This window comes from Gracilinanus agilis, chromosome 3, assembly GCF_016433145.1.
Source record: "Gracilinanus agilis isolate LMUSP501 chromosome 3, AgileGrace, whole genome shotgun sequence".
In the NCBI taxonomy this organism is placed as follows: Eukaryota; Metazoa; Chordata; class Mammalia; order Didelphimorphia; family Didelphidae; genus Gracilinanus; species Gracilinanus agilis.
Window position 1 is genome coordinate 509,927,630 of NC_058132.1, and position 27,874 is coordinate 509,955,503.

At 34.3% G+C, this 27,874-nt stretch overlaps 1 protein-coding gene across 2 annotated transcripts in view; it reads left to right on the forward strand.

Moving 5' to 3' along the window:
* COL4A1 (collagen type IV alpha 1 chain) overlaps positions 1-27,874 on the forward strand; it is a 207,023-nt gene that overhangs the window by 84,937 nt on the left and 94,212 nt on the right. For both annotated transcript variants that reach the window (XM_044670532.1, XM_044670531.1), the window contains 4 exons: positions 26,399-26,488; positions 26,578-26,622; positions 27,595-27,639; positions 27,748-27,810. In XM_044670532.1, coding sequence (XP_044526467.1) covers positions 26,399-26,488; positions 26,578-26,622; positions 27,595-27,639; positions 27,748-27,810 — 243 coding nt within the window. The remainder of the gene's footprint in view (positions 1-26,398; positions 26,489-26,577; positions 26,623-27,594; positions 27,640-27,747; positions 27,811-27,874) is intronic.

Here is a 27,874-nt window from a genome sequence, read left to right on the forward strand (position 1 = left end):
GAGAGAGCTCATGATCCATCTTATTCAAGATAATAAACATTCTTTTTAATTGATGATATTTAATTTTATTAAAAAGTAAGAGTCATTGCTCTGATTAAGAATTGGTTAGGCATGAGGGATGAGTGTCCAAGCTTGGAAAACAGCTAACTACTTTAAAGTAAGTCTTGGACTGGTGTAGATTGATGGGGTTGTGAATAGTTCTCCAGGTAGTCTCTGGAAGGAACTCTCATCATCACAGGAAATGTTAAGTTGATATGAGAAAAAGGGCTTTATAAACCTTATAAATAATTTAATGTCAGTTATTATTTAGAATAGATGATTATATCTAGAACTCTATAATTTTTTATCTTGTAGGAATTCAAGAAGACAGACCAAATTTTCTAGCTCTAAGATTCTCTTGGTCTTTCATTCTTGCCTCTCTTTCTTTTTCAGCATATTGCCAGAGATAGTTATAATCTTTTTGGAAAAGAGCCTGATATAAGCTGAGATAATGAAAATATCAGCCCACATAATTTCTGACAATTTATATAAACATTCTTAAAATGCTTAAATGCTAAATGTATGTAGCATTTAACCTTTTTTTAAAATAGTTAATTAATGTCAATTTCACTTGAGATCATATAAGTAGAATTATTTTTTATTTTGATGAATTCTTAAGTGATAGTTTTCATGGTAAAGGATTCACTTATCTTGAATTCATTATGTTTTATGGAGAGTAAAAATCTATTGATTGAATTCTGTTGTTATTGCTTATTTTTCAACTGTTTCTATATGCAGCCCTTGTTTATTTATAAAATAACGAAGGTTATTTATAAATTAAAAGTCAGTGAATAAGTTCAGCATGACATGAAAGCCTGTGTACATAAAAATCTGTTTTTTTACACCCTTTTCACTAAATTTTAAATCCAATATTACTGTAAAACTGAATCAATAACAATCATATAGAACTTCTAGAAAATGAGATTTCTAAACAAGAACTTTCAATATGTTTCATATACTTTAGAAATGAAAGGGAGCTAAAGAAATAATATAATTAAATTGCCTTAATTTATTGGTGTTGAAATAAGGCTTAGAGGGGCTAAGGGACATAGCTAGCTAGTGAAAAAGCTAGTACTAGAATTCAGATCTCCTAACAGGACACTTCAGTTGTTACTATACCAACATGTTCTCTTCCTATTGCAAGGTATTCAAATTTTTTTTCTGATAATAATCTTTTTACATAAATAAAATGGCATTAACTGTTACTATAAATGCCTCATATTTCTACTTTAACATTTAATGGGGTTTTTTTCCTTTAGCCAGTGACATTAAATTGTTTTTTATTCATTCTATTCATTTCAATAGCAACATATGTAAAAATGTGGTAAATTAGCAATTACTCCATAAAATCTCAATAATCTAGAAAGGCTATTTTCTAGCTTTATAACATTCCTTTCCTGCTGTAATGCTTATGGTGGTTAACTACTATAATTCATTAGAAAGAGTAGTTAAGTTCCTTCCCAACACCCTTTTCTAATATTCTAAATATGAATAGGTACTGTATGCGTTATTGTCATTTTTCAAATCCTTCCTTCTGTTTTAGAATCAATATTGCATATTGGTTTCAAGGCAGGAGAGTGGTAAGAGCTAGGTAATGGGGTTTAAGTGACTTGCCCAGGGTCACATAGATAGGAAATGTTTGAGGTCACATTTGAACCCAGCACCTCCCATCTCTGAGCCTGGCTCTCAATCTACTGAGCTACCTAGCTGCTCCTGCATTATTCTTTTAATGTGCACTAGTCTATAATATATCTTTGGTTAACACTAATCGAAACACTAGGTATAAACATTAAATATTCTGTTAAATGATAGGATTGGATTTTTTTCTGATTGGCCGTGTAAGGTTAGACCAAGAACAATGGTTGTAAATATCAAAGAGAGAGATTTAAGCTTAATTTCAAGAAAATGTCCAAAGGTAGAATGGGCTGCATTAGGAAGTAATGGGTCCTCCCTTTATTGGTAGTCTTCAGGGAGGAAAAACTAGGATATTACTTCACAAGTATGTTATAATGAGGATTCCTTTCTTTTTGGGATTGGACTAGATGGTTACTGAGGTCCTTTTCAACTCTCACATTCTATGATTTTATGATTCTTCCAATGTCATAACTATTTATAAGCAAATGGAGTCAACTTGATCCAAAAGCAAGCTTATCAAGACTTCCTGGACCAAGTCTGGAAGGATCAACTTGAAAGATTTATAGAACAATATTGTATGCCATTTTTTTATCTTTGGATTGTTTTTTAAAAAGAACATTATAGTCCAGATTTTTGGTCATTAATAAATTTAGCTTAAGTTTCTAGAATCATTTTTATTCCATCAGTGGGATATTTGAGATAATAGACATAATTTCTTTTTTGTTATTTCTAAGACTTTTCCAAGTTGTTTTCTCTTTGAATGTCTTTATACTTCATATGATAGAGGGATAATTACAAACAAGAGAGTATACCATTCATGAGGAACAGGAAAAGATGTATTTCCTTTAATCAAGTTTTTGGTATCCTCTCAATGAACAAAATGATTTGTCTACGGTATACCTGATTCTAAAGAAAAATAACTAACAATTGCCAGCTCCTGGTCAGTTGTATCTCTTCCAGTTACATTAACTGATGTGGAGACTTCATTAAAAGGGTCGACATGGCTATGACATCCTTTTCCATAGTTTATATAATGTGCTACATCTCTAAGGTGAAGAGAAGAATAGTTTTCTACTACCTTATATTTTCCCTCATCCTTGTCCCCATTAAAAGGCTATCATGTCTCAGTGATTTATGTATCAGAAAGATATGGGAGAATAGATCTGATTGCTCAAATACTTTTAATTCTAAAAACCCAGAGGGAAGTAATTGCATATGGAGGTTGCTTGAGATACAGCTTTAATAAAGTGTGAAGAGTCAGGTCCCCTTTACCCCATCCCTATATAGTTAGGCCAGTTGAAAAGTAAATCTCTCAAATGCAATATGTATCACATAGCTTGGAAAGCCAACAACACTTGATTACAAGAATATCATTTCATCAGTGATGTCTAAGACTAGCTTCATGTGCCTTGGCTATTTATGGAAGAAATTATTTTGTGTAACTATAATCCTGACAAAACACTGGCAGACAAGAAAGCATCCTAATTTTTTTCAAGTAGAGAATGTATTATAAGATTTATTTAGGATCAAAGGCTTAGCATAAAACCCTGACATATGGAAACTGCAAACAACGTTTCCTGTTCTCTTCTTGGTGAAGTACCAGGAGCATTCAGAATATGTTTCTAGACAGCACGTAATGATGCTTGATAATTATGTAGGATGGGTGGAGAATTTCATCCTCAAAAATTATATTAACAGAACCCTCCTCCTTGTGAAGTGGTTTAACACAATGTACAGTTAAACAAAGGAAGAATTAGTCAGAGTTAATGAGGAAACCAGACAACAGTAGGGGAAGTGGTACTCCGTTGTTTATTTTTTCACCTCTGACAAAATTCTTTAATGTTTTAGAAAAGTTGTACTCCAACATGAGCATCATATAGAAAATGGCACTATTCCCTTAGTCCCAAATTGGATCAATACTAACTTATTTTCAGTTAATCTAATTCCGTGATGAAATAATACTTATTGGGTTAATTCACAACATATTAGGTAAAATTCTTCCTGTCCTAAAGTCCTTAAAATAGGGATCCTCACAGTATCAGGTCATGAATGATCATTTTATACATGTCTTTGAGGGCTTTATGAAAGCAGAGAAAAAAATTTTTTAATGTTTAAGACTCAACAGTATAGTTCTATAAACTTGCATTCCCAGATTGAAACCAAAAAGTCTTGACAAAAGAACCTTTGGGACAAGTTAGTTCTTTCCATTTACTGAGTGATTTGAGACCTTTCAGGGTCTCCAGTTTGATATAAACTCCCAGGCCCTGCAAATATGAACTCTCTATCAGGTTAAGTGCTTGGTTTAAAGTTCATCTCTCCAGTGAAGGAAGGGGCTGTGATGGATGTGGATATTTGTAATATATGCATCACAGAACTGGCTGAAGCACATGAAAACCAGCCATTGAATTTCTAAAACATTTTAGCAGGAGTTTAAAGTAGTTAGCTACCTAGTTTGAGCACTTATTAAAGCACTGACTATTGGGGCAGCTAGGTGGCACAGGGTGCCTGATCTGGAGTCAGAAGACTCATCTTCCTGAGTTCAAATCTGGCCTCAGACACTTCCTACCTGTGTTACCCTTGCAAGTTACTTACTTGTTTATCTCAGTTTCCTTATTTGTAAAATGAGCTGGATACGGAAATGGCAAACCAATATTTTTACAAAGAAAACACCAAATTCATGAAGTTCATGAAAGTATTGGACATGACTGAAAACCCTACCACAACAAAGGGCTAAGTATTGATGATAAAAATAAAGCAAGACAATTCTTGCCTTGGGGTAGCTTAAATTTGAATAGGGAAGACACATAAAGTAGAACTAAAAGGGGATTCGAAGGGTAAAGGGAACATAGTCATAGGTGAGGAGAAATCTGAAGAGTGCGGTCTTGAGGGAGATAGATTATGGTTAGGGTCCCTCCTGATATTGAATTCTTTTCTGGAAAATAATCAAGAATTCAGGATCTGAGAGTAGCTTTTCTCTAGGGTAGCAAAGAAGTTGTTGAAGAGATAGGAAAAGTTCTGAGAGTATTTTGGGATGAAGACTGCAAGTAGAGAGTACTTAAAAGCCTTTTTGAGTTTCTGTATTGTCAGCTTTGATTCTTGGTGGTACCTTTTACTGGCCAAGTGTCTACCAGAAAACATAACAGAAATTCCTTCCTCTTTTGTATAGCCTAGTCTGGGCTACAGAAATGGGATAAATATTAGAATACTATCCCATTTCTGTAGCGTTTGGCAGTTATGTGGTGATTGAAAGTCAGACCTATAGATGGGAAATCCTCTGTTCAATTGTGGCCTCATATACTTTCTAACTTTGTGACCATGGACAAGTCATTTAACCCCCATTGTCTCTTCCTTACTGCCCTTCTGCCTTAGAACCAATACACAGTATTGGTTCTTAGACAGAACATAAGAATTAAAAGAAATACTATGGAACATAATTCCATGAGAATCTAAGAATTGTTTGTCAAGGGCAGGGAGCAGATCTTGTGTCTTTCACCAATGACTCTATTAACTTTCCTTCCTACCGATGGAATCTACATTTCATTGCAAAGGAAGAGGCATTGTGGTGAATGCTTTCCTTTCTTCTTCCTAGATTATATGTCTCCTAAACAAGCATGAAAAGGGAGTGATATGTCTTTATTTGAAACAGAGATTTTGCATATGGCTCCTTTCATCTTGACTCACAGAACTCCACAAGCATTTGTTCATAAATCTTCACAATGTTTCTGTTATGTGGGTGGCAATCATCATACTCTTTCTCAGATAAAGAATTTTGAACACAGTGAGATTTGATTTTTTAACTTTTAATTTCACATGTAAAGTTAGCTGGTAAAGGATGAGAACAGAAGGAGCAATTCCATATATCCCTTTCCTGGACCACACACAGAGATAGGCATGGGAGTCATTTTGGACCTGGTTATGACCCTACAGTTGTGTAGCTAGGTCACAGCTCAGGCAGTCCTTCCTTCTCAGGGCTCAGCCCTCTTCTTCTGTGGGGAGAACACTCAGTTCTGTACAAGACACAATGACCAGGCATCAGACCAAGAAGGCTTGCCTGCCAGAGCAGAAGTGAGACATGGCTTTGGAAAAGTTCTCCAGTAGCAGAAGCTAATAATATTCTAAAATTTAATTTGTTGATTAAAAAAATAAAGCATGATTTCTCTTTTTCTTTCATACTGGATTACTTATCTGTATTGTAGAGCTGGACCCACATATGGCTCAGCTTTTTGGGTCACAGTGTCCAAGAACTTGATGACATTAGATGAAGCAAGAGGTTATCTACAGATGGAATGTGGTCTACTGACTTGAACAGGGGTTGGGCATTTTTTAAGGATTCTGAAAGCCTAATATCTACAATGTGGAGGAGGAGAACAATTATACAATGATGACTTCATGGGCTGCCTATGCATCCTTTCTCTTTAAAGTATTCATCCTCCCTCTCATTCCTGTGATTTTCCCTCATTTCTCTTCTCCACCTTTTTCTCTTCTTTCATGATTAGTCACAGTAGGTTTTCTGCAGCATCGTAGCTTTACGTCATTAAACAATACAGAGTTTATGTCACATCCCTTTTTCCTTCTCCTTTCTAGTTTTTCTTCCTTGTTAGACAGGGTGTTGGGATAGAAAGAGTATTAGATTTGGAGTAAGAACATCTTTGAATACTTTCTTTATGTACTTAGAGAAGTCACCTTATCTCTCAGAGCCCTAATTTTTTTCATTTATAAAACAAGAGGATTAAGCTAGTAACTTTTAAGATTCAGCTCTAATTTATGGTGCTGTGTCTGAGAGAGAATTAATTCAAATCTTACCCCTATCACTGAAAAGTTATTATTGTAATTGTTCAGTCATGCCTGGCTCTTCATGACATCATTGGGGGTTTTCTTGGCAAAGACACTAGAGTGGTTTCCCATTTTCTTCTCCAGCCTTCTTTACAAACGGGGAAAATGAGGGAGACAGGGTTACGTGATTTGCCCAAGTTCACACAGTTTGTAAGTGTTTGAGTCTGTATTTGAACTCATATCTTCCTGATTTCAGGTTCAATACTTAATCCATTTTACCACCTATCTGCTTAATTGCTGGCTGTATGACAAATAATTTAACCTCTCTGAGCCTCATTTTTCCCTTCTGTATAATGGGAATAATAAAAGCTAAGGTACTTATATCTTACATAAAATTACTTTTATAGTAGAGCAGATATGAGGATAAAATGAAATAATGTATATAAAGCAATTTGCAAAAAAGAAAGTGCTATATCAATGTCACAATTAATATTATTTCTCTCTATATATATCACACACATATCCTTAAGCATGATGATCTCTTTAAAAAATTACAACCCATTAGTTTTAAAAAAAAGTTATAAACAAATGCAGTGAAAAAGATGCTGGATTTTGGATTCAGAAGACATGTGTCCTTGCAACTTATTCCATGTTTGACCTTGGGTAAGTAATTTATTGTCTCTAGACCCAAGGTTCAATCTTTGTAAAATGAAGCCATTAAAGCAGATGACCACTAAGGTCATCTAATTATTTTTGGATCATTGGATCATTACTATATATATATATATATATATATATATATAACTATCACTTTTTTGAATCCTTAAGATAATACATCTGTAATATAGGATGCATATGTTACTCCTGGTTCTTATGGGTTTATGTGTGTTTTACTATTTCAATTAGTTCCATATAGGTTCCATAGTTTCCCTTCTTTATGATAATTACATTTCTCTATTATGTGGATATAGGATAAATATTATTGTAGAGAGTCAAAGCTGCTAAAAATGTGACTATAGCCTTTAAAAGTAAATTTTAAAGAATAGTTGAAAGGACCTTGTATATAATCTTGAAAATATAGTTACATGGAGCAAATTTTCCAGTTTCCCAACTGATACTCTACAAATTGGAAAACTTGCCCTGGTTATATTAGAAAAGGTATTGATATTTGAGGGAAAATATGGTAAACAGCAGCCATATCCTACAGGACCCAAATATAAGTACATGCTACTGTTTTCAGAAAGGGAAGGAGACAGATTCTATAAATTATACACAAGTAATTTTTATTCTAGTCATTAATGATGTTTTTTTTGAAAAATTGATTGGGATCTTAGCTTTTTTAATATCACCTTTTTTTGGTGCCTTGGATTTAATGGATTTGAGACTTGAACTCATATAAAGAAGCTGGATCCTCTATGAACATGCTCTTTCCTGCTTTGGACTTCAGATCCCTTTTAGCCATGTTTTTTAGGTGATTTATAGTTTGCAAATCCTTCTCCTTGATGAAGAATTAAGAAGCAAAATTGGAAATGAATAATTTTACTTTTTTTGTAAGTTGTCTTGTTCTTTAAGATTCTTCATTTTTTAAACTGACCATAGTATTTAAAAATAGAAACAAAACTCCATAAATTTCTTTAGTATTTTATAAAGACTCAGCTAATTGGGAGCATTAATGCTTTTGGCAATGATCATATTGCTCTATTATGTACTTTGAAATTAGCCCTTCTACATCCCACCTTTCATCTTTTACACAGGTTCTCTTAAAAATATAATTTCAATAGAGTTCCTTTTGCATTTATATTGTTTATTAAATTTGGATCACAAACACTTATCATCAACAATAGCAATGCACATACAAATCAAGGAGATAAAACCTTATCCTAAATTCACTGACATTTATCAATACATAAGCAAATGAATGAACAAATAAGCAAAAAAAGTTTTTCCTATTTTTCACATTAGTCCTTCAAGTTAGATATCTACTTTCTTCCCCACTGGGATTAAGGATAATTTCTTTTTATCCTTTTCTCTTATTAGCTTCTTAACATTGTTGTCCTATAGTTGTCTTTTAAATCACATCCTATTTTGGTGTCTTTGGCTATTGAGTATTTTTCTTCCTTAATTAAAAAAAATATGCCTCAGATACATATGTACTATGTGTAGTGTCCACATCTTTGATTATTGGGAACAGGAAGATAACATGACCTTTTTATTCCAAGATTTCAATTACTTTCGATTTACCAAAAGTTCTTTCCTTGTTTGTCATATTTAAAGGCAGAGAATCATTTCCTACCTCTACTGCCTCTATCTTCAATTATTAAACAAGAATGCTTCTTGTCTAAGTGTTAGAGCTATGAATACAAAAATTAAAAATGTCTATCATCACAGAACTTACATCAGTGATTAAATGTATGAGAGAATGTTAATAAAAGGAGAAAAAATAAGCTTAGGATCTCAGAAGAGCTGTCTGATATTAGATATTTCTGGCCTGAAAGAAATTATGGAGAAACTCTTCAAGTGGGTAGTTATGGCTTAATAAAAAAAATCATAGGGACATGAAGAAAAGGAAAGAATGATCTGGTCTTGGAAAGGCTTAATCTCTTAGTGGGTCATGGGAAAAAATAGTCTGGAGAAGAAGATAAGAAAGAGGAAAAGTTCACTGAATCCTGGCATCCATTCTTGCATACTTTAGAAATACCCTAGGAATACTTGTTAAATTTTTCTGGGGGTTGAACTTACTTATCGAAAGCAGTCAGTGAGATAATTTGTGTGTCATGAGTTGTGTGAATGGGATAAGATGACATTGCATTTTCATTCTCTTTCTGGCTTTCTTGGTAAAGCCTTGTGCCTGTTTGACCTAGAAATTTTGTGATTAAATGGAAAAATTTGATGTTAATACATGTATGTTCAAATAATACTCAAATGAATATAACTTACAAAACAATATTACATTATTATTCATGATGCTATAGTTTTCTTTTTTCCATATACATTACCCTACTTGATATTTATCTTTTTCCTATTAGATAGGTGAGATAATTCCTATTTACATCATTTAACAGATGAAGAAACTGAGAAAGGATTTAAATTTGTCCAAATTTATATGATCAGTAACTGATGGAATGAGATTAGAACTAAAATCTCTTTTACTATTTCATGTTACCTCATTATTATAGTTAATGATAATTACTAGATGTTGGTTAATATTCCCCTAGAAATTAAACTGACCTTGAATGAAGGTTTGGTGCTTATTTTCCATTAGTTTGTTTCAACAATTGTGAATCACTTTCTGTATACTGAGCTTTACTGTGGGAGAATAGGGAAGATTAAAAATAAAATTTAGATGAGGTAAATTCCTTTCTTTAAGAAAGAGTTTGTAAGTGTGGTAGGAGTACTGTTTATGATGAGGGCATTAAACATTTTAAAATCTTTGAGTGGGCAGCAACAGCATCAAATACAATGGGAAACAATTAATTTGGAGTTAAAGTAACATTATTCAGACCCTACCTGGCCACTTACTACTTATGTGACTGACTTTTGGGCAAATCACTTAACCTCTCTCAGTCTCACTTCTTAAGTTTTGAAATGAAGGACTAGATGACTAAGCTAGTTCATAGCTCATAGCATAGTGCTTGGCACATTGTAGGCACATAAATAAATGTTTATTCACTGACCAATTAATTTATAATCATGCTGTTCAGATTTTTTTCAACTCTACTTGGGGTTTTCTTGGCAAAGATACTAGCATGGTTTGCCTTTCCTTTCCCCTGCTCATTTTATTGATGAGGAAGCTAAGGCAAATAGGATTATTAAGTGATTTGCTCAAGATCACACAGCTAATAAGTGCCTGAGGCCAGATTTAACCTCATGAAGATGAGTCTTCCAGACTTCAGGCCTGGCCCTCTAACCATGGTGCCACCTATTATAATCATTTTATAATTCATAATCATATGATTCCTTAAATATATAAACTCTGGGAAAGGTTTAGAAAGGTTTAGACTGTTCATTCCTATGAGAAATCTAGTTTTGAGATTTCTTTTTAAAAATCTTTTTTAGGGACATATTATTACAGTATAATCAGATACCAAGCCCTCACACTTAGGAAAAAGAATAAAAACAAAGCCATGCATGGGCAAAAAGAAACCCAAACAAATTCCTATATTGCTATGCCCCAAAATACGTCTTACTCTATTTAGTTTATGTCCTCTGTCAAAGTATCATGGGTGGATGATGTATCTCATCATTGCTTCTTTGGAATCTTGGATGATCACTGAATTATTCAGAGTTCTAAGTCTTTCAAACTATTCATTTTTACATATTGTTGTTATAGCATAAATGGCTCTTTTTTCCTGATCACTTGTCTCTGAATCAGTTAATATAATTCTTCTCAGGTTTCTTTGAAATAATGCTCTTTGTCATTTTTTTTACTGCAAAATGGTATTCCATTATTTCCATAAGTTATTCAGCCATTTCCCTTCAGTTTGGCACTCCCTTTAGTTTCTAGTTGTTTGCCACTACAAAAAAAATTGCTATATAAAAATATTTTTGTTCACATAAGGCCTTTTCTTCTTTTATTTATCTTTTGGGTTTAAAGGCAAACTAGTGGTATTGCAAGGTCAGTTTAATAACATGTTGGACAATAGTTTCGAATTGCTACCCAGAATGGATGGACCAATTCACAGTTTCACCAGTAATTCATCAATGTGCTTATTTTCCCATCACCTCTCCAGCATTTGTCATTTTCCATTTTTTATCACATTTGTCAATCTGATAAACATGAGATCCAACAAAGAGCTTTAAATTTTATATTTCTTTAATTTTTTTCATGTAGTTATGGATAGCTTAGATTTCAGAGATAACTTAAAAACTACTTGTTCTTATTCTTTGACAATCAATTCAGTATTGAGACTTAGTCTTATAAATCTGGATCAATTCCTTTCATATCTTGGAAATGAGACATTTATCCAAGAAGCGTGGTGCATAGATTCCCCCCCCCCAAATTAACTAAACCCCCTTATCTTAGCTCACTGAATTCATTTGTGTAAAACATTTAAAATTTTATTTAATCAGAATGGTATATTTTAGCTTCCATGATGTTCCTTATTCTTTGTTTGGTTTTAAGCTTTTATATTTCTAGATTTGCATGTGTCTATATTTAAAATTATAAAACTGAATTTCATTAAATATGTCATATTTGCTCTATTTTTGGGAAAAAATCTAGTGAAGCCATTAAAAAATGAGCCCATTGGCACATTTAAGAAAAAAATGTATTTTATGTCTTTATGAACTTTTCTTTGAGTTGAGTTCAATTCAAATTAATTTAATTCAATTTGATAAACATTTATTAAATGCCAGATATATGCCAGGTACTGTACTAAGTCCTGGAAACAAAATAAGAAAAAAAAGACAATCCTTGCTCTCAAAGAGTACACAGACTAAGCATAAACAGTCAGTTTTGGTTATGATTATTACAATGCATCATATATGGTTATTTTAAATAATCTGAATGAAAGCAAAAAATTAAGACCATGACCTCACTTTGAGGATTTCTTCATTTTTAAGTGTCCTAAATTTGGGGCAGGATACATGTACTTCCATTTACTTTGACCCTTTAAATTAATGACATCTTTGGCTGTGCCAATTTATGAACTGTATTGACTTACGTTGTTTTTAATAAATTAACACCTTTGCAAATTTATTAGCATATCTATTTAATATTTGTCATTTTGAGGCTCATTGGAGCAAGGAGGAGAAAAGAGAAAATGTTTTAGCATAAAGCTTTGAGTAGCCTTAATTATTGCTAAATATATCATCTTCATCATCATTAAAACATTTGTAAAATTCCTCTTATATATAAAAGGTAGAATAATAATAATGCAACTGGTTTTTAACAAAAATAACCAAATTTATAACTCCAATGAGAATTATCCCTTTTTAAAAAAAAATCTTGCCTTCTCTCTTGGGCCAATACTAAGTATTGATTCCAAGACATGATCAGTAAGGGCTATGCAACTAGGGCTAGGAAGTGCCTGAGGTCATATTTGAACCCAAGACCCTCCCTTCTCTGGGCCTGGCTTTCTATGCACTGAGCTGCCCCTTTTATTCTTTTTTAAAGTAGTCACCTTGGGAAGCTTCATACATTTTAAATGATTCCTATATAGCTCAAATTCTTCCTGATCTTGTTTCAATATTCTTAAATTGGCTTTGAAGGTATTTCCATCTTTTTCCTCCCTAAAAATTCCAGAAATATTTCATGTGAGACAACATGGTTTGAATAAACATATATCCTTATTTTCTTCTTTCAACTCCTTTCCTAGTCCCCAGTCTCATGTTAAGTACTTGGAGAACAACATTAATTTGTGCCTATAAGCTTTCTGATATGCTTAATAAATTAATTTTATTACTTTTATGATTTTAGTTATATCTATAAATGATGCTGTATATATGTGAGAGAGAATAGAGGCAGGGGAATAGAGAGACAGAAACAAAGATAAAAGGAGAGAGAACGAGAAAGAGAAACAGAGACTGAAGTGACCAAAACAAGCCAAGTAAGACAGAGACAGTGAAGTAGAGACAGACTGAACACAAACACTCAGAGAGAGCGACAGAGACAGACAAAGTCCCTTTCTATATTGTATATTCATCAAAACTACCCTTTGAAGACAAAGAAAACTGCATATTTGTGGTCTTCCCTTTTTTAGTGGCTATATGACCACAAAGCCCAATTAGTCTATGAGCTATTATTGCTTTCCAACCTTCCACTACTATGCTTTTTCCCTTGAAACTATTTTCAGGGTCTCATTAATGCTGCTTTTTTCTTCCTTGCTTATAGATCATAATGTAATGGCCAATACTTACCTTGATGGTGACCATTGTCCAGCCTTCTCAGTGGAATTGTGTTCCCTTGCCTCCATGCTGGAGGCTTGGTGATCATGAGCTGATTTTACAATAGCAAATCGCCACAATCCATGGTCTCTGCTTTCTAGGCATTTGCTTTCTTTCTCTTAACTGTTTCACTAGCTGCCCTAGCAGGCAAAAGAGGTATTTTTGGGAAATAAATGATATTCTGAAATGATTTTTTAAATTTCTTATTTTTTTAATAATTTTTATTTTTTAGAAAAGTTATCCATGGTTACATGATTCATGTTCTTACTATCCTCTTCACCCCCAACCTCCTCCCCCATAGCTGATGTGCATTTCCACTGGTTTTAACATGTGTCATCGATCAAGACCTATGAAATGATTTTTTTAAGTAGAATAGTTGAAAGTTAACCTTTCACATAGTTTACTAGAGCCTGGTGATACTGAGAAATGCTATTTTATGTCTATAGCTCCCAATGTAATTCGATGTAATATTTACTTACCAACTTGGTTAGATCTTTCCTAAGAAGGAATAAATTTTAAAAAGAGCTCATTATCATATGTTTTCCCTAAGTTTCTTTGGATTATGGGATCATAGAACAGAGAACCTTACAGATCATTTAGTTTAAGTTTTCATATCCTCCAGTGTGTCATGGAGCCTATTGCCATTCTGGGAAAGCATATAGACTGACTTATCAGAATAATGTCTTCAACTGAAGGTGAAAGAAATGGTAAATTTCAATTAGAGGTGGGCAAAAAAATAATTTTTCCTTTCCAAGTTCAATGACCCCCTAAAAACCATCCGTAGACACTTTGGCGGTCAGTGGACCTTTAGTTGTTAACTCTTTATTTAGTCTTACTGCCACATTTTACAGCTGAGAAAACTGAAGTCAAGGGATGGGATTTAGAACCAAGTCCTCTCACTCAAAACTTGGCAAACTTTCCATCATCCAGGTACTTCTCCTTAGCTTAGATCCAGAATTATTATGCTTTTTTTTCTGCCTTCAATCAATAATTATTTATTAAGCATCTACTATGTTCCAGGAATTGTGCTAGGCAGATAGAACATGAATATCAAGTAATAAGTACATTTTAAAATCTATCTTGCATAGGTATAAAATGAACAGATATAAATATATACTAAGTAGTTAAATTCAAGGTGTTTTAAGGGAGAGGGAATCATAACAAAACTTGTGGAATATATGGTTTGAACTCCATCTTCAAGAAAGAGAGAGACAATGAAGCAGTGATAAGGAGCGAGTGTATTCCAGGCATGGAAAGTGGTAAGTGCATGGGCATGGAGATATCAGGGAGTGTGTTAGGAACAGAGAGGTGGATAGTTTGTGTGTGTCTCAGACAAGAAGGAGAATAATGTCCATTGAGACTGAGAATATAGTTGGAGTGAGGGCTTTAAAAGCCAAAGAGAGAAGTGTATAGTTCATCCTAGTGGCCGTAGGAAGCCATTGGAGTTAATGGAGTGGGGAGTCACTTGGTCATACCTGATCTTAAGGAAAATTATTTTGGGCAGCAGTGAGTAGAATGGGCTGGAGTGGAAAGAGAAGAGGCAGAGGAATTGTTTCTAAAAGTTTAAACAGGAGAAGAATTTAAATTGTAACTGAGGTGAACAAAAATAAGCTGCAGAAACATGAAGGATTTTAGTTTATCTTAAAGGAGACTTATTTGTCTGACATTGAGGTCTGTTTAACAACATGTTACACCTGTAGTTATTGTGGTAACTTGCGGTATTACATTCCCCCCTAAAATACGATTTTTATCAGAAAGCTGTGAAATGGAATAACTGATTGGCTTCTCTTACAATTTCAGATTATTTCTAATAATGTGTTTAAAAAAAGGCTAGATTGTGAGCCAGGCCCCAAGGAAGTCACTTAATCCCCATTGCCTACCCCTTCTCACTCTTCTGCCTTAGATCCAATAAAGAGTATTGATTCTACGATGGAAAGTAAGGATTTAAAAAAAAGATGCCCCTTATGTAGTGATTTTTATTTTATATTTAAAGGCAAATTACTGGAATACTCTGATGTCAAATACCAAAGTATTTATTCATTAGTTTAAAATTTTTCTATGTATATACTACACACATACATACCTATTATAGTGTTTTCTTTTTTGAAGAATTATGGAAACATCTTTCCCACCCTGAAATCAGTTAGTAGACATTTATTAAGACCTAATGTGTTCCAGGTACCAATAAGAATAGGAGATAACAAAGACTGAATTTTTAAAAGTCACAGTTCAAGAAGCTTACATTACAGACATTGCCAAATTATTAATTAGTAGATCCCTACAGAGAAGATAACCAGTAACAGAAAGATTTGGGTTACTAGTTGTATGTGTTGTATTTTCTAGTCTAATTAAAATTCTTACTGTAGAGAAGGTTCTTTTAAATTTGCTCTGTATGGTTTCTCAAAGGCACTCCCAATCAACCCAGCCTAATTTGCAGTTTCATTGAATATTTTAAAGAAAAAAATCATGGCTTAATATTCCAGTGGTTGATTTTAGCTTACTTATTTAAAATCCATAGACCCATACTTCCTCCTGGTGGTGGGAAACATATTGCAGTCTCCCTAGAGGTTAATTAATAAAACCACCACTTTGGAGAACACTTCTGGTTCTTGAGATTAAATGTAAGACAATGACACAATGCATTCATATAACACTTTATAGTCTAAAGAGCATTTCCATATACATTAGCTAATTTGATCATTCTACTAACCCATTTAATAGGCAAGGTATACATTACCTCCATTTCTAGAATGGAAATCTAAGCTTAGTAAGACCATGACTTGTCCAGCATCACAAAGTGGTTCTATGCTTGACCCTACATTAGAATTTTAGTCTTCTAAATTCTGGTTTAGTTTTTTTTGACCAGCATATCAAGTGGGCATCCCAAACTTTTGTTTTGATCTTGCCTAGAATAAAAAAGTACATTACAGTAATAGAGTTTTTTTTCCTCCAGGTTTAGTACATCGGGTCTTAACTTTTTGCGTGTGTTATGTACCTTTCTGGCAATCTGGTGACCCTATGGACCCCTTCTCAGAGTCATGTTTTTAAATGATAAAAATAACAATATAAAGGAAACTAGTTATATTGAAATTTTGTTATTAGATTTTTTTTAAAGTTCAAGTTAGAAACTCAGGTTTTGTATATGTTATTTAAGTATATTCCCTCTCTAACCATTCCTCCCTCCATATGGCAGAGGAGCTTAGAATACACCAAGAGAATGATCTAAATGCATGGAGTATCATGGGATATGGGAGATTAAGCAGGAAAGATGTGGGCCAGATCTTGGATAGGAATGAGGTTGGGATGTGGGGATTTGTGGTACGAATCTACTAGGCTTTTCATAGGGAAAAAATGGACCAGCTTGAGTTTTATGTAGTATAAACTATTTGAACCCAGAAGTTCAAAGGTGAATGTGTTAATAATCTGTGAGAGCAAAGCACAAAAGTACAAAGTATTTCCCACAGTAAAAAGCAAAGTTAGCTATTTAGTTGGAGATTGATACTAAAACAAAAATAAGCTATAAATTAAAGATTAACAGCCCATGCAATACTTATACACAGGCTTTTCATAAAGAAATGAATGCTTGTCTAAAAAGTATCATCATAATATTTTTCTTGTTATTAAGCTGGGGGTGTGTGCGCAGCTGAATACTTCAGGGAATGAATTCTAGATATTTATCCACCAAAATCTTTGAGGCAGATTTTGCCACTTGATAAAATATCTGATGAAGATTCATTATAGGGTAGAGTTGGCCTCCCTAAAAAGAAAATGGGAGGAAACAGAACAAACTTTTTTTTTCTAAGAACTCTTTATTACCTTATGTGTTTTCATTTCACAGACTCACTAACCACAGTAGGCTCTGATTAGGGAAATCCAGACCTTTGTCGGAAAGCAAAGACCCTTGAAATACCTAAGACATTTTGTTGCCAACAATTTGTTACCATTCATGTTTATCATTTATAAAAAGTGTTTACTGAATTGATGGAGTTGATACTTTGTTTGCTTTTAGACCATTTGGTGGGGAGCAACATTTGTAGACTGTTTATATTAAAGAGGAATATAATGTTCCCTTTAATTATTCTTTGGCTGAAGGGACAGTCCCTTTTTCTTGGGAAAATTCTTTGAAGAGATTTCCATTAATTTCTCCCTAATCAGTACAATGTGAAATTGACTTCTATCTGAGTGAGAAGATATTTATCTGCTTTCTTTCCTCACAGATATGAATCAGTCAACACAATATATTTCCCCTCCAGTACCTAATATACATCCTTCAGGTCTTAATCTAGTTATAATATTCCATTTTAGTGGAAATTATCATTTCTGCATTTGAGTCTGGTAGTGTAGATTAGGAGATAAAGGGCTGGTCTTGGAGACAGAAAGGTGTAAATTCAAGTCCTGTCTCTGATATAATGGCTGGACAAGTCATTTAACCTCTCAATGTACTCAGTGGATCTCTAAAACTCTGATGTGTTGTCTCTGTCAGAGTAGAGTGTTTTTACACTGAAATGTCTTTGTATTAATGAAATAATAAGTTTGGATTAAAAAGAAAGAAGGGAAAAAACCCCTTCAACTCTCCCTTGCCCTAAATAAAACATTTGAGTATAGAAATATGCCAAGTACATTTTGCCTTAATAGAGTGTGATAGTTGAAGTTTTCCTTAATACTATTGTATTCTGTCTTAGAGACCTGTAGAAATTTTTGTGCCGGCAGGTTATTCTTTCTATACAGATTTCAAAGCTGAGGACACATCAATGTGTGTGTGTGTGGGGGGGAATAGTGACCAATCAAAGGGTTCTTGTCAAAGTTTCTTTAATGATTTAGGCATCAATTGTAGTTATTTTTCAAAAATCCTCAAACTGAAAGCACATTAGATCAGTTGTGACTATGAAAGAGATGGTTCTTTATTCTCTAGAGTCTAGTCCCATTTGTGCATCTATAAGAATTTTACACAAGGGAATTCTGGACTTAAGTGATGCTGGTCTCTCTAACCCCTCTAGATCTCAGTTTTTTCAGCTGTAAAATTAGGGGGCTGCACTTAAAAAGTCTACAGGGCAAGATCTCATCTAATTCTAGAATTCTATAATTCTGTCAGTACTATCCCTATCATAACTGAAGACCTTTTTTTTTCTTTGAATAGAGGACATAGGAAGAGATCAAAATGTCTGAAGAAAGTAAAAAGAGTAATGCCTCTCTAATTGGATTATAGTGTCTCCTGATTCAGGATAGTCTCTGGATCTGGGAATAAACATGACTGAGTTCAGAAACCATCCATTGACCACAGCGGTTAGAAAAATGTTTGATCTTCTTGACCTTTGAATTTATAAAGATACTAAAGTTTCTCAATATCAGGCAACATTTCTTTAAACTCTTTTCAGGTTTTGTTGTGAGGCAAGTTTCCCAGGCCTCATAGATTAGAAATGGTTGGGGTTTTGTGTCAGTAAAAAAAGTTAAGGCCTCCCAATATTTGTTTCTCTAGTTAAATATTAGTCATTAGAGAAATTAAAAAGGGACACAATGAATGAATGAGGATCTGTGATAGTGCTTTTTTGAGTTCACATCCTTCCTCCATTCTCTTAAAAATTATGAATACTAGGAAAATAACAACAAAGACGATATTGTATAACACGTATCTGGTAAAGAAGACCATTGTTTGCCATTAAACTTAATTTACTAAATATATGCCATAAAATTCATTTAGTTATCTACATTCTTTGGATAAGAATATAAATTCAATTGTTTTAAAAGGAGAGGAGGCAAAAGAAAGTACTTCTGTCCTCAAAAAATAAGATAGGATAATTGGAATGTTCTGTCACATTCCATAAGAATGGCCAGTTATACTTCTTTTTTTCCTCTTGGGTAATACCACTATTTCTGTTATAATGTCAAACAGAATGGCATGAAGACAACTCCCAGTGAGTCCTAGTCACAAAACTTTTCCATGAACTTGTGACATTAATCAGAGTCTTCCTACAATTTTCCCAGCAACATCAGCATTCAGGAAATGGCCTTGCAGATGGTTGGCTATCATTGGACTCATGGAATTAGACTTGTGAAATTTTTGGCTGAGTGTTTCAGTCACCCCATTGACTACATCCCTTCATTTTAACTACTTCCCTCATGGTTGGATAACTCTTCTGCTCTGGTTCCAAATCTTAGTGCTTCCATTCCTGAAATGATTTAGGCCCTTACTTCTTAGTAATTTTCCTCTTAGGACTCAAGAACATTAGCATAGATAACAATTCAGATCTCTTACTCCCTTCTCATAAAGGTAGCCCTAAACACATATAGAAAACAGTTCCTAGGATCCACAGATGATATGATCCATAGAATTAAAAAAATCATGGAAGTGCAGCAACTAGGTTATTTACCAGGTACAAATCCCTTGATTTATTATATGTGAAAACTTTATGTCCATCTTAAGACAATTGTAAGAAATGAAATAGATGAATCATAATTAACCAGTTCATGTTTCCTAGACATTCATTCAATTCAGTAACTAATAAGCAAATTTTACAAAATACTTTAAGGTTTGTAAATGCCTTACATGCATTATCTCATTTGATTCTCCTAGTGAGTGACGCTGTGAGGCAAGTGCTATATGGGTGTTAATTCTCCTATTCATCAGATTAGGAAACTCAATATGAGAAAGGCTAAAGAATTTTCCCATTAATTACCTGATGTGACTTTCTAACCCACATCATCCTGTCTTCATTGTCCATTATGGCACGCTGCCTCTGGCTTGGCATTTGACTTTTACTAATCCTTAGAGATTTGTAAACTATTATGGTAAGTGCTAGAAATAGAAAGAACAGCAATTCTTACGTATGGTGCTTTAGAATTTCAGCATCCTTTGGCATACTTTGTACTTGATCCTCATAAAGAGTCAGGTAGTACTAATATTTTACCTTCAACTTTGTAAGTGAGAAAATGGAGGCTTGGAGAATTCAAATGACTTGACCAGCGTCACAGGGCTGGTAAATGACCATATTGATAACCATGCTATTTTAAAAATAATTAATGATCACCTTCTAAGTTGCCTGGATTAGTATTACAATATATTCAATAATATTTTTCTTCTAACTATAGCTTGCATGCTTGTTAGGGTATTTTTGGAGGGGTGGTAACTACATTAGTTAAGCCATTAGAAGATACTTCAAACTAATTCTGTTCCTAACACCAAAGGGGCTTTAATTCATTTTGAATCACTAACTTAGGGCTATATGCTCTTACTGATCTCTTGTCTCATGAAGTTACTTATCTTGCTATTCACACCTTTTACCATCTTCTTAATATTTGTGTTGTCTCCTAGACGAGAATCCATTTCAGAGGACTTAGTCCTTCCTACCACATAGGATTTTAGAGTACTTGCTACCCTGATTCATTGAGGCTTTTGACACTTACTAATCTAGGCTTGGCCCTACACATGCTTCGCTTCATTTCCTGACCATCTTCTTGCCAGCTACTTGGTTTCTGACTTCATACCCTCTATGCCTTCCCCAAACCCCTTTCTAGTTCTAGAGCTGTAATTAAATGAACTCATACTATTGCTTCTAGAAGGGTTTATGTCAGTCTTTTCCCTGTGATTCCTTCCACTGTCTCTATAACTTTCCAAAACATAATGCCCCTACCTCTAGATATTGGTTTACTCAATTAAGTTAGCTCCTACTTATAGCCTAAGACTTAGCTCAGTTTAATTGGCACGTAGTAAGTGCATAATAAATGTTTTCATTCATTCATTTCAAATGAAAGAAAATTAATTGTACTTTTTTTGGAGTTTGCACTTTCCACTTCACATGAATTCATTTTTGGTAATATATTCTTGCTTCTGGCTACATATTGAGCAAAACTTTGCAGTCAGCCCAAGCATGAAACTCTATTTCATGCCTAATTTAGAAAAGCTAGTTTCAGTGCTGAGGTCATTTTCTATAGCCCCATTCTTTAATGTTTCCCCTAAAGAAGATAGATTTTTATTCCTCCCTAATCCTACCCCCCAACCCACGTTCTGAATTTCTTCATGTGAGATATTGCCAAGTTACTTCTGTTCTGAAGACACATGAACTTCCTATTTGGATCATTAGACACCTGGCAATGCATCGCACAAAATGTTCTGAGCATTTTCTGTAACATTTGAAACAAAATTTTTTTCCCTTTTCAGCTTTTCACTTGCATCACTGACAAGCAATGTTCAGAGTTTATAGTTCAACCACACATGAAGTACATGGTCAACGTGTTCTTTTGGACCCTACAGTTCCATTTTAAAGATGCTGAAAGGAGTCTTTATCCCATTGATGCTAAATAATGGACAGTTGGAGCTGAAATATAGCAGAAGCTAATTCATTTATTGCATTCTTGTCTTTTTACTGTCCGTTGTGTGTACATTGGCTGTACATTGTGGACTTACAGTGACTGCATGTATATAATCCTTGAACAATATGTCCAGTCCTTTGCTTTTTTGTACATCATCACTCAGGACTTACAAAAGTCTTAGGGAAAAATAATTGGGACAGTGTCATTACATGCAGTGTTTGCCAGCTTATTGTATAGTTGTGTGAATGCTTATCCTGTCTTTACTTCTAGCTCTAGTTCCCATGATAAATTTGGACAGGGAACTAGATATTAGATTATTCATGTGGGCTTTTGTCTGAACAAATGACTTGGGAAATTAGAAAAAAAAATATGTAGGGAGGGGTAGAGAGTTATGCAGGCTGAGTAGTCACTTCCTTTTAGCTACTTAATTTCAAAACTCTTGGGACATACAAATTTCTTAAGTTCTCTAATGACATTTGGGAAAGAATGTGTTCTTGTGGTTAATTATGGGACTGGGAATTCAGATTCCTAGCCCCAATTCCCAAGGATACCTCTAGGTCATAAAGGATAAATGGCAGGTCAGTTTAACTTTTGAGTCTTAATTTCCATGTCTGTAAAATGGACATAAAAGGGATGCTACCTCAGACGAGTTTAATATTGGTATGATGTTTAATCTTCCCTTGGGAACTGGTGTGGTTTAGTGACCTAGAAAAAACACTGACTGGGGCATGATAAGACTTTTTAAAAAAATTCTTGGCATTGGTGCTGACTCAGTGAGAACCTTTTGCCAAGTCATTTAATTTTGCTCACTGCTTTAGACATTCCTTATGTTTAAATGAGAATGATAAGATTTGATCCGAATCCATGTCATAAGGCTGTTTTTGGTAATAAGTGCCAAACATTTCCTCAAACATGTGAGGCATTTTTGCCCTAAAGTGGTCTCTTTTACATAATAATTACAAATATCATATGTAAACTAATTATGGCAGCTCAAGGTGCTCCATGGCCTTTTTCCTTCACTTGGTTAACCCTTTGTAAGTACTCATTAGTTGTGTGAACATTTCTTTCAGGTAGACTTTCCAGTACTGGAACAACAGATTCCTATTAATTGTATATAGATGGTAGATTTTATTTCAATGTTAAATCTACCTCTGTCCCTTTAGTTTTCTCCTGTTTTTGTTTTTTAGGGGGAGGAAGGAGTCAATGGAAGAACATGTATAAAAAATGTTATCCATTTCTGTTCTTAATTAAGCGCTAGGTAGTTTATGAATGGTTTTCTTTTTCTATATACCACCAGGTCATAAAGGCAAGGATCTAACACTCAATATCAAATCCTGTTCTGAGCATAGTAGCATCTGTTCCTTCTTGTAGAAGCCCTTGATGCTGTTGTTGCAAAAATCAGGCCAAAGTGCGGGATTTCATTTTCTTTAATGCATTTGCCATTGAGTTGTATCCTCTAGAGTTTAAAGTAATTTCTTCCACATTCATTCATTCAAATGCTTTTTGTGGAATTCTGATTTAAGCTTCCAAGCAAGTAGGGGGAATAATCTAAGGTACTGTCAAGCTATAGATGCAATTTAGACCCACAGAGTCATTCAAGAAAGAAGGTTAGGTTTTTACCAGTTGGCTCATTGTCAAGGCTGCTAAAATGTTTTGGAAATGGAGCTAATGTTTTCACTGTTTGCTGGATTATTATTTGAATCTATACAAATTTGATTTTTTAAAAAATGAATTTCCAAGTGACTCTGGGTAATTTTCTGTTTTGAAGCAAATTCTGTTCTGAAGTATATATTGCTTTTTTTTTTCTCTAATGGTAATTAATAGAAGCTGAGAAAAATAATAATATAAATTTAAATCATAGGATAAAGAGATTGAGATGGAAGGTTGAGAGATGGAAGATACTTTTTGAGTCTCTTATTACTCTCATATTACAGTTGAGGAAACTGAATCCCAGAAAAGTAAAGAGAAATGTCCAAAGTAATAGTGCCAGACAGGCAGCTAGGTGGCAGAGTGGATAGAGTGCTGGGCCTGGAGCCAGGAAGACTTTACTTCCTGAGTTCAAATAAGGCCACAGACACTGTGTATGACCAAGCAATTTACTTAACCCTTTTTTGCCTCAGTTTCTTCATCTGTAAAATGAACTGGAGAAGGAAATGGCAAAACTACTTTAGTATTTTTACCAAGAAAATATTATTTGTAGTCACAAAGAGTTAGATGTGACTGAAAAAATGACTAAACAACAAGTAAGTACTAATATTTGGTCACAGGTTGACTCCAGTTCCACACTTTGCGATCTACTATATTGCCTAGTTATTTGTTCAGTTGTTTTCAGTTGTGTCTGCCTCCTCATGACCGTATTTGGGGTTTTGTTGGTAAAGATACTGGAATGGTCTGCCATTTTATTTTCCAACTCATTTTACAGATGAGGAACTAAGGCAAACAGAGTTCTATGACTTGCCCAAGGATCACACATATATTAGTATTTTAGGCTGGTTTGGAACTCAGAGAGAGATGAAATCTTCCTAATTCTAAGTCTTGCACTCTATCTACTGTGCCATCATCCTGCCTCACACTGCTTAAAAAGGATCTCAAAAATCATCAATAAACCAACAAACATTTATTAAGGACATATGTACTGTACCAGATGCTAGAGATATAGACCACAAATAGATGGAAAAACAGAAATAATTCCATTCTTCGGTAGTTTATTTGTATTCAATCAAGTTTCCCCTCCTCACTTTAGAGCTGAAGAAAATCAGTCCTAGAGAAGTTAGGTGATTTGCCCAAGACTGTATAGATAATGAGTAGCAGAGCTAAGCTATAAAACCACATCCTCTGCTTTCGCCTTTTTGGGATAATTTAAATACTAATGGTTTATCTGGCAAGTCTTTTAAAATATTTTATTATTTTCAATTGCATGTAAAAACAATTTTATACTGATTTAAAAAAGTTTTTAGTTCCAAATTATCTCCCTCTCTCCCCTTCCTCCTCACTGAGAAGAAAAGCAATTTGATATAGATTATACGTGTGCAGTCACACCCAAAATATTTCTTCATTAGATATGTTATAAATGGAAAAAACAGATAAAAGTCATAATAATAAAACAACTGAAAAAATAAAGTTAAAAAAGTTTGCTTAGATCTGCATTCCATATTCCCTTATCTGACAAGTCTTCATTGTAATATTGCTTTAGTGCTCATGCCCTTTTGGGAACTTAAAGGCACAAGATTCTAGATCAAGAAAGGGCCTGACCTATCTTCTTCTCTAACTTCTGAGGGTGAGATGCTGAGGGACTTGCCCAAAGACATGTAGCCAATACACCCAGGTCTTGCACCAGTGTCTTCTAACTATAAATCAAGAGTTTTTTCCCTAAACCATAGGGTTTTTCTACTGACCAGCTAAAATGTGGTCATCTTCCTAAAGCAATAGTTGACCTGTTCCATATCTTTCAGTGAAGCCAGATTCCATAATACGCCACAGGTTTGTTTTTTCAACTTTATCCCCCACTGTTTTCCAACATGGCATTCTTCTCTTCATTTGGGCTTGTCTTCTCTGTACAGTGCCCTTTAGATTTGTTCTAACCTTCTGTTGTTTGTTTCATTTGTGTCTGACTCTTTGTGACCCCATTTGGTGTCACTTTTGTGACTTTTTGTGAGACCTCATTAGGCAGAGATACTCAAGTGGTTTTTCATTTTCTTCTCCAGCTCATTTTTATAGATGGCGAGCAAGGTTAAATGACTTGCTCAAGGTCACCCAGCTAATAAGTATCTGAGACCAGATTTGAACTCATGAAGATGAGTCTCCCCGATTTCAAGCCCATATTCTATCCAATGCACCACCTAGCTGCTGTTCTAGCTTCTACTTCTTTGTTTATGCTATGTCCCTCACCTGGAATGTCCTGCTTTCTCCTTTCCATAGCCTTTCTTAGTTCTAGGTCCTAAGCCATCCACCAAGTCAGTTTACCTTGACTTCTACCCCTTCTGGTATATAGAATATAGTTGTTTATTGTCTCCATCCTTGGCTTGGACACTTAACCATATAATGTCCCATGTCATTTAGTTGTCTTACGTGACCTATATTGTATTCTGAGCTAAATTATAAACTTCTTAGGGCAAATCCATGTTTACGTGCCTGTGTATAACCCACATTTTCTAGCATGGTGCTACCCATTTGTTAAGCACCACACAGAAAATTTAGTAGTGCCTATTGTACATGATTAGTATTTTAGTGAAAAAAATTCTAATCCAAAGACCTAACCACACTGTTGATTGCATAATAACTTCCTATAGGCTCTATGCTTATCTAAATTACCAAAGGATAATTAGAAGCAAAGGAAAGAATAAAAGAAGTCTTCACACAAAATCTTAGAACTAATAATGGCAAAAGTTAACTTTACCGGGTTAGTCATATTATGAGCCAACTTACAGGAAAAAAAAAACCACCAAAACAATTGTGTGACTAAAACATCTTACAACTGATTACACAAACACATACCCCAACATACACATATTTCATTCATTCATTTGTTCAGCAAAGATTTATTGAATACCAACTCTATATGATGAGCCACACTAGAAGTTGTAGAACACACAATCCTTACCCCAGAGGAATGTATAATATATTAAACAGAAACAACTTCAAAACAGCAGTCCTGCCTTCAACTTTCTGCATTTTAGAGGATAGTGGAGAAAAAAATTTTTGAGAACTTGTTTCAATAAGTATTTTGCATAACACTGACTTGCATTTTTAAATTTTTCAGGGGGAACGAGGTCTTCCAGGATTGCAAGGTGTCATTGGATTTCCTGGAATGCAAGGTCCTGAAGGTCCACATGGGCCTCCTGGAAATAAGGTAGGTTAAATTGATTAACTGTTGGATTCTAAGATATTCTAAATTCTTGCCATTATGAACATTGTTAATACAATTTCACTTTCTTACAGGGAGATGCCGGAGAACCAGGACTACCAGGAACTAAAGGAACAAGAGTGAGTATAATAGTCACTTAAATTTTGTTGGTTACTATGTAATGAGTATGTTAAGGGCAAAGCTTTAAGTAGGATAGAGAAATACATCATGCCAGTCTTTTTTTTTTAACTCCATTGCACATCCCCCAGTCTCTGAGTGAGCACTCTTCTTCCATTTCCTCCCATTTTCTGCTTTTTCTTCTTCTTTCTCCTTTGTTCAAAAATGTTTCAGACATATCTGACTCTTTATGACTCCATTTCAGTTTTTTTTTTGACAAAGCTCAAATCGGGCATTGATTTGAGGAGTAGTTATTAAGGCTAATGTTGGTACTGCTGGTAGGGAAGCTTCCTAATCTTATCCACAATTTCTTGGTAAGTAGTACTTTGAAATTCCTTGTTTCTAAGAACTTCAGTAATTTAGTACATTCATTTTCCCTCATTTTTCTCCCATTTTCTCTTTCTCAAAAATTTCTTTTGAACAAATCTTGATTTTGACTTTGCAAGACAATGTCATTAAATTAGAGGTTTCTCATTTATTGTGTAGAGTATATATCATTAAAATCAAGTATCACTTTCAAGGATCAAGTAGCTATTCCATTAAATTTTTCCTGATATTTGAATCCCATGGGAGGGGAAAGTAAAAACTTTTAGTAATTTTTCAAAATAATGAAGCACTTGAGACAAATGGCTATATGTGTGTATGTATGTTAATTAAAGTAACTTAGGATTATATAAGGTATTATCTGCACATTTTTAGGATAATATTTAATTTATACTACAGTTAAATCTGATAGTAGCTATGTGGGTCCAGAGTTCTTGAAGTATTCAAACACAAATTCCCTGTAAGGTACTAAAATCAATATATATTCTGAATATCGGCAATCTGTATTTAAAACATCAGGAAGACTTGATGTAGTGGCATTTCAAACAAAGTAGAGTGAAGATATTGTTGCTGTAAACTATATTAACCTCTTCTTTTTTTTCTTGCTTTAGGGGCCACCAGGCTCATCTGGCTACCCTGGAAACCCAGGACTTCCTGTATGTATATGAGTTAAATATTCAATTATTTTTAAAACTTTTCTGTTGTACAGTTATGCCATTATCAGGTGAACATTGTTGGTTACTTCTTTACTTTGTTAATTGCAGGGTATTCCAGGCCAAGATGGTCCACCTGGTCCTCCTGGTATCCCAGGATGCAATGGTACAAAGGTAAGTTTGGGCCTGGAGCCAAAGTTTTTGAGAGAGAGAGAGAGAGAGAGAGAGAGAGAGAAGA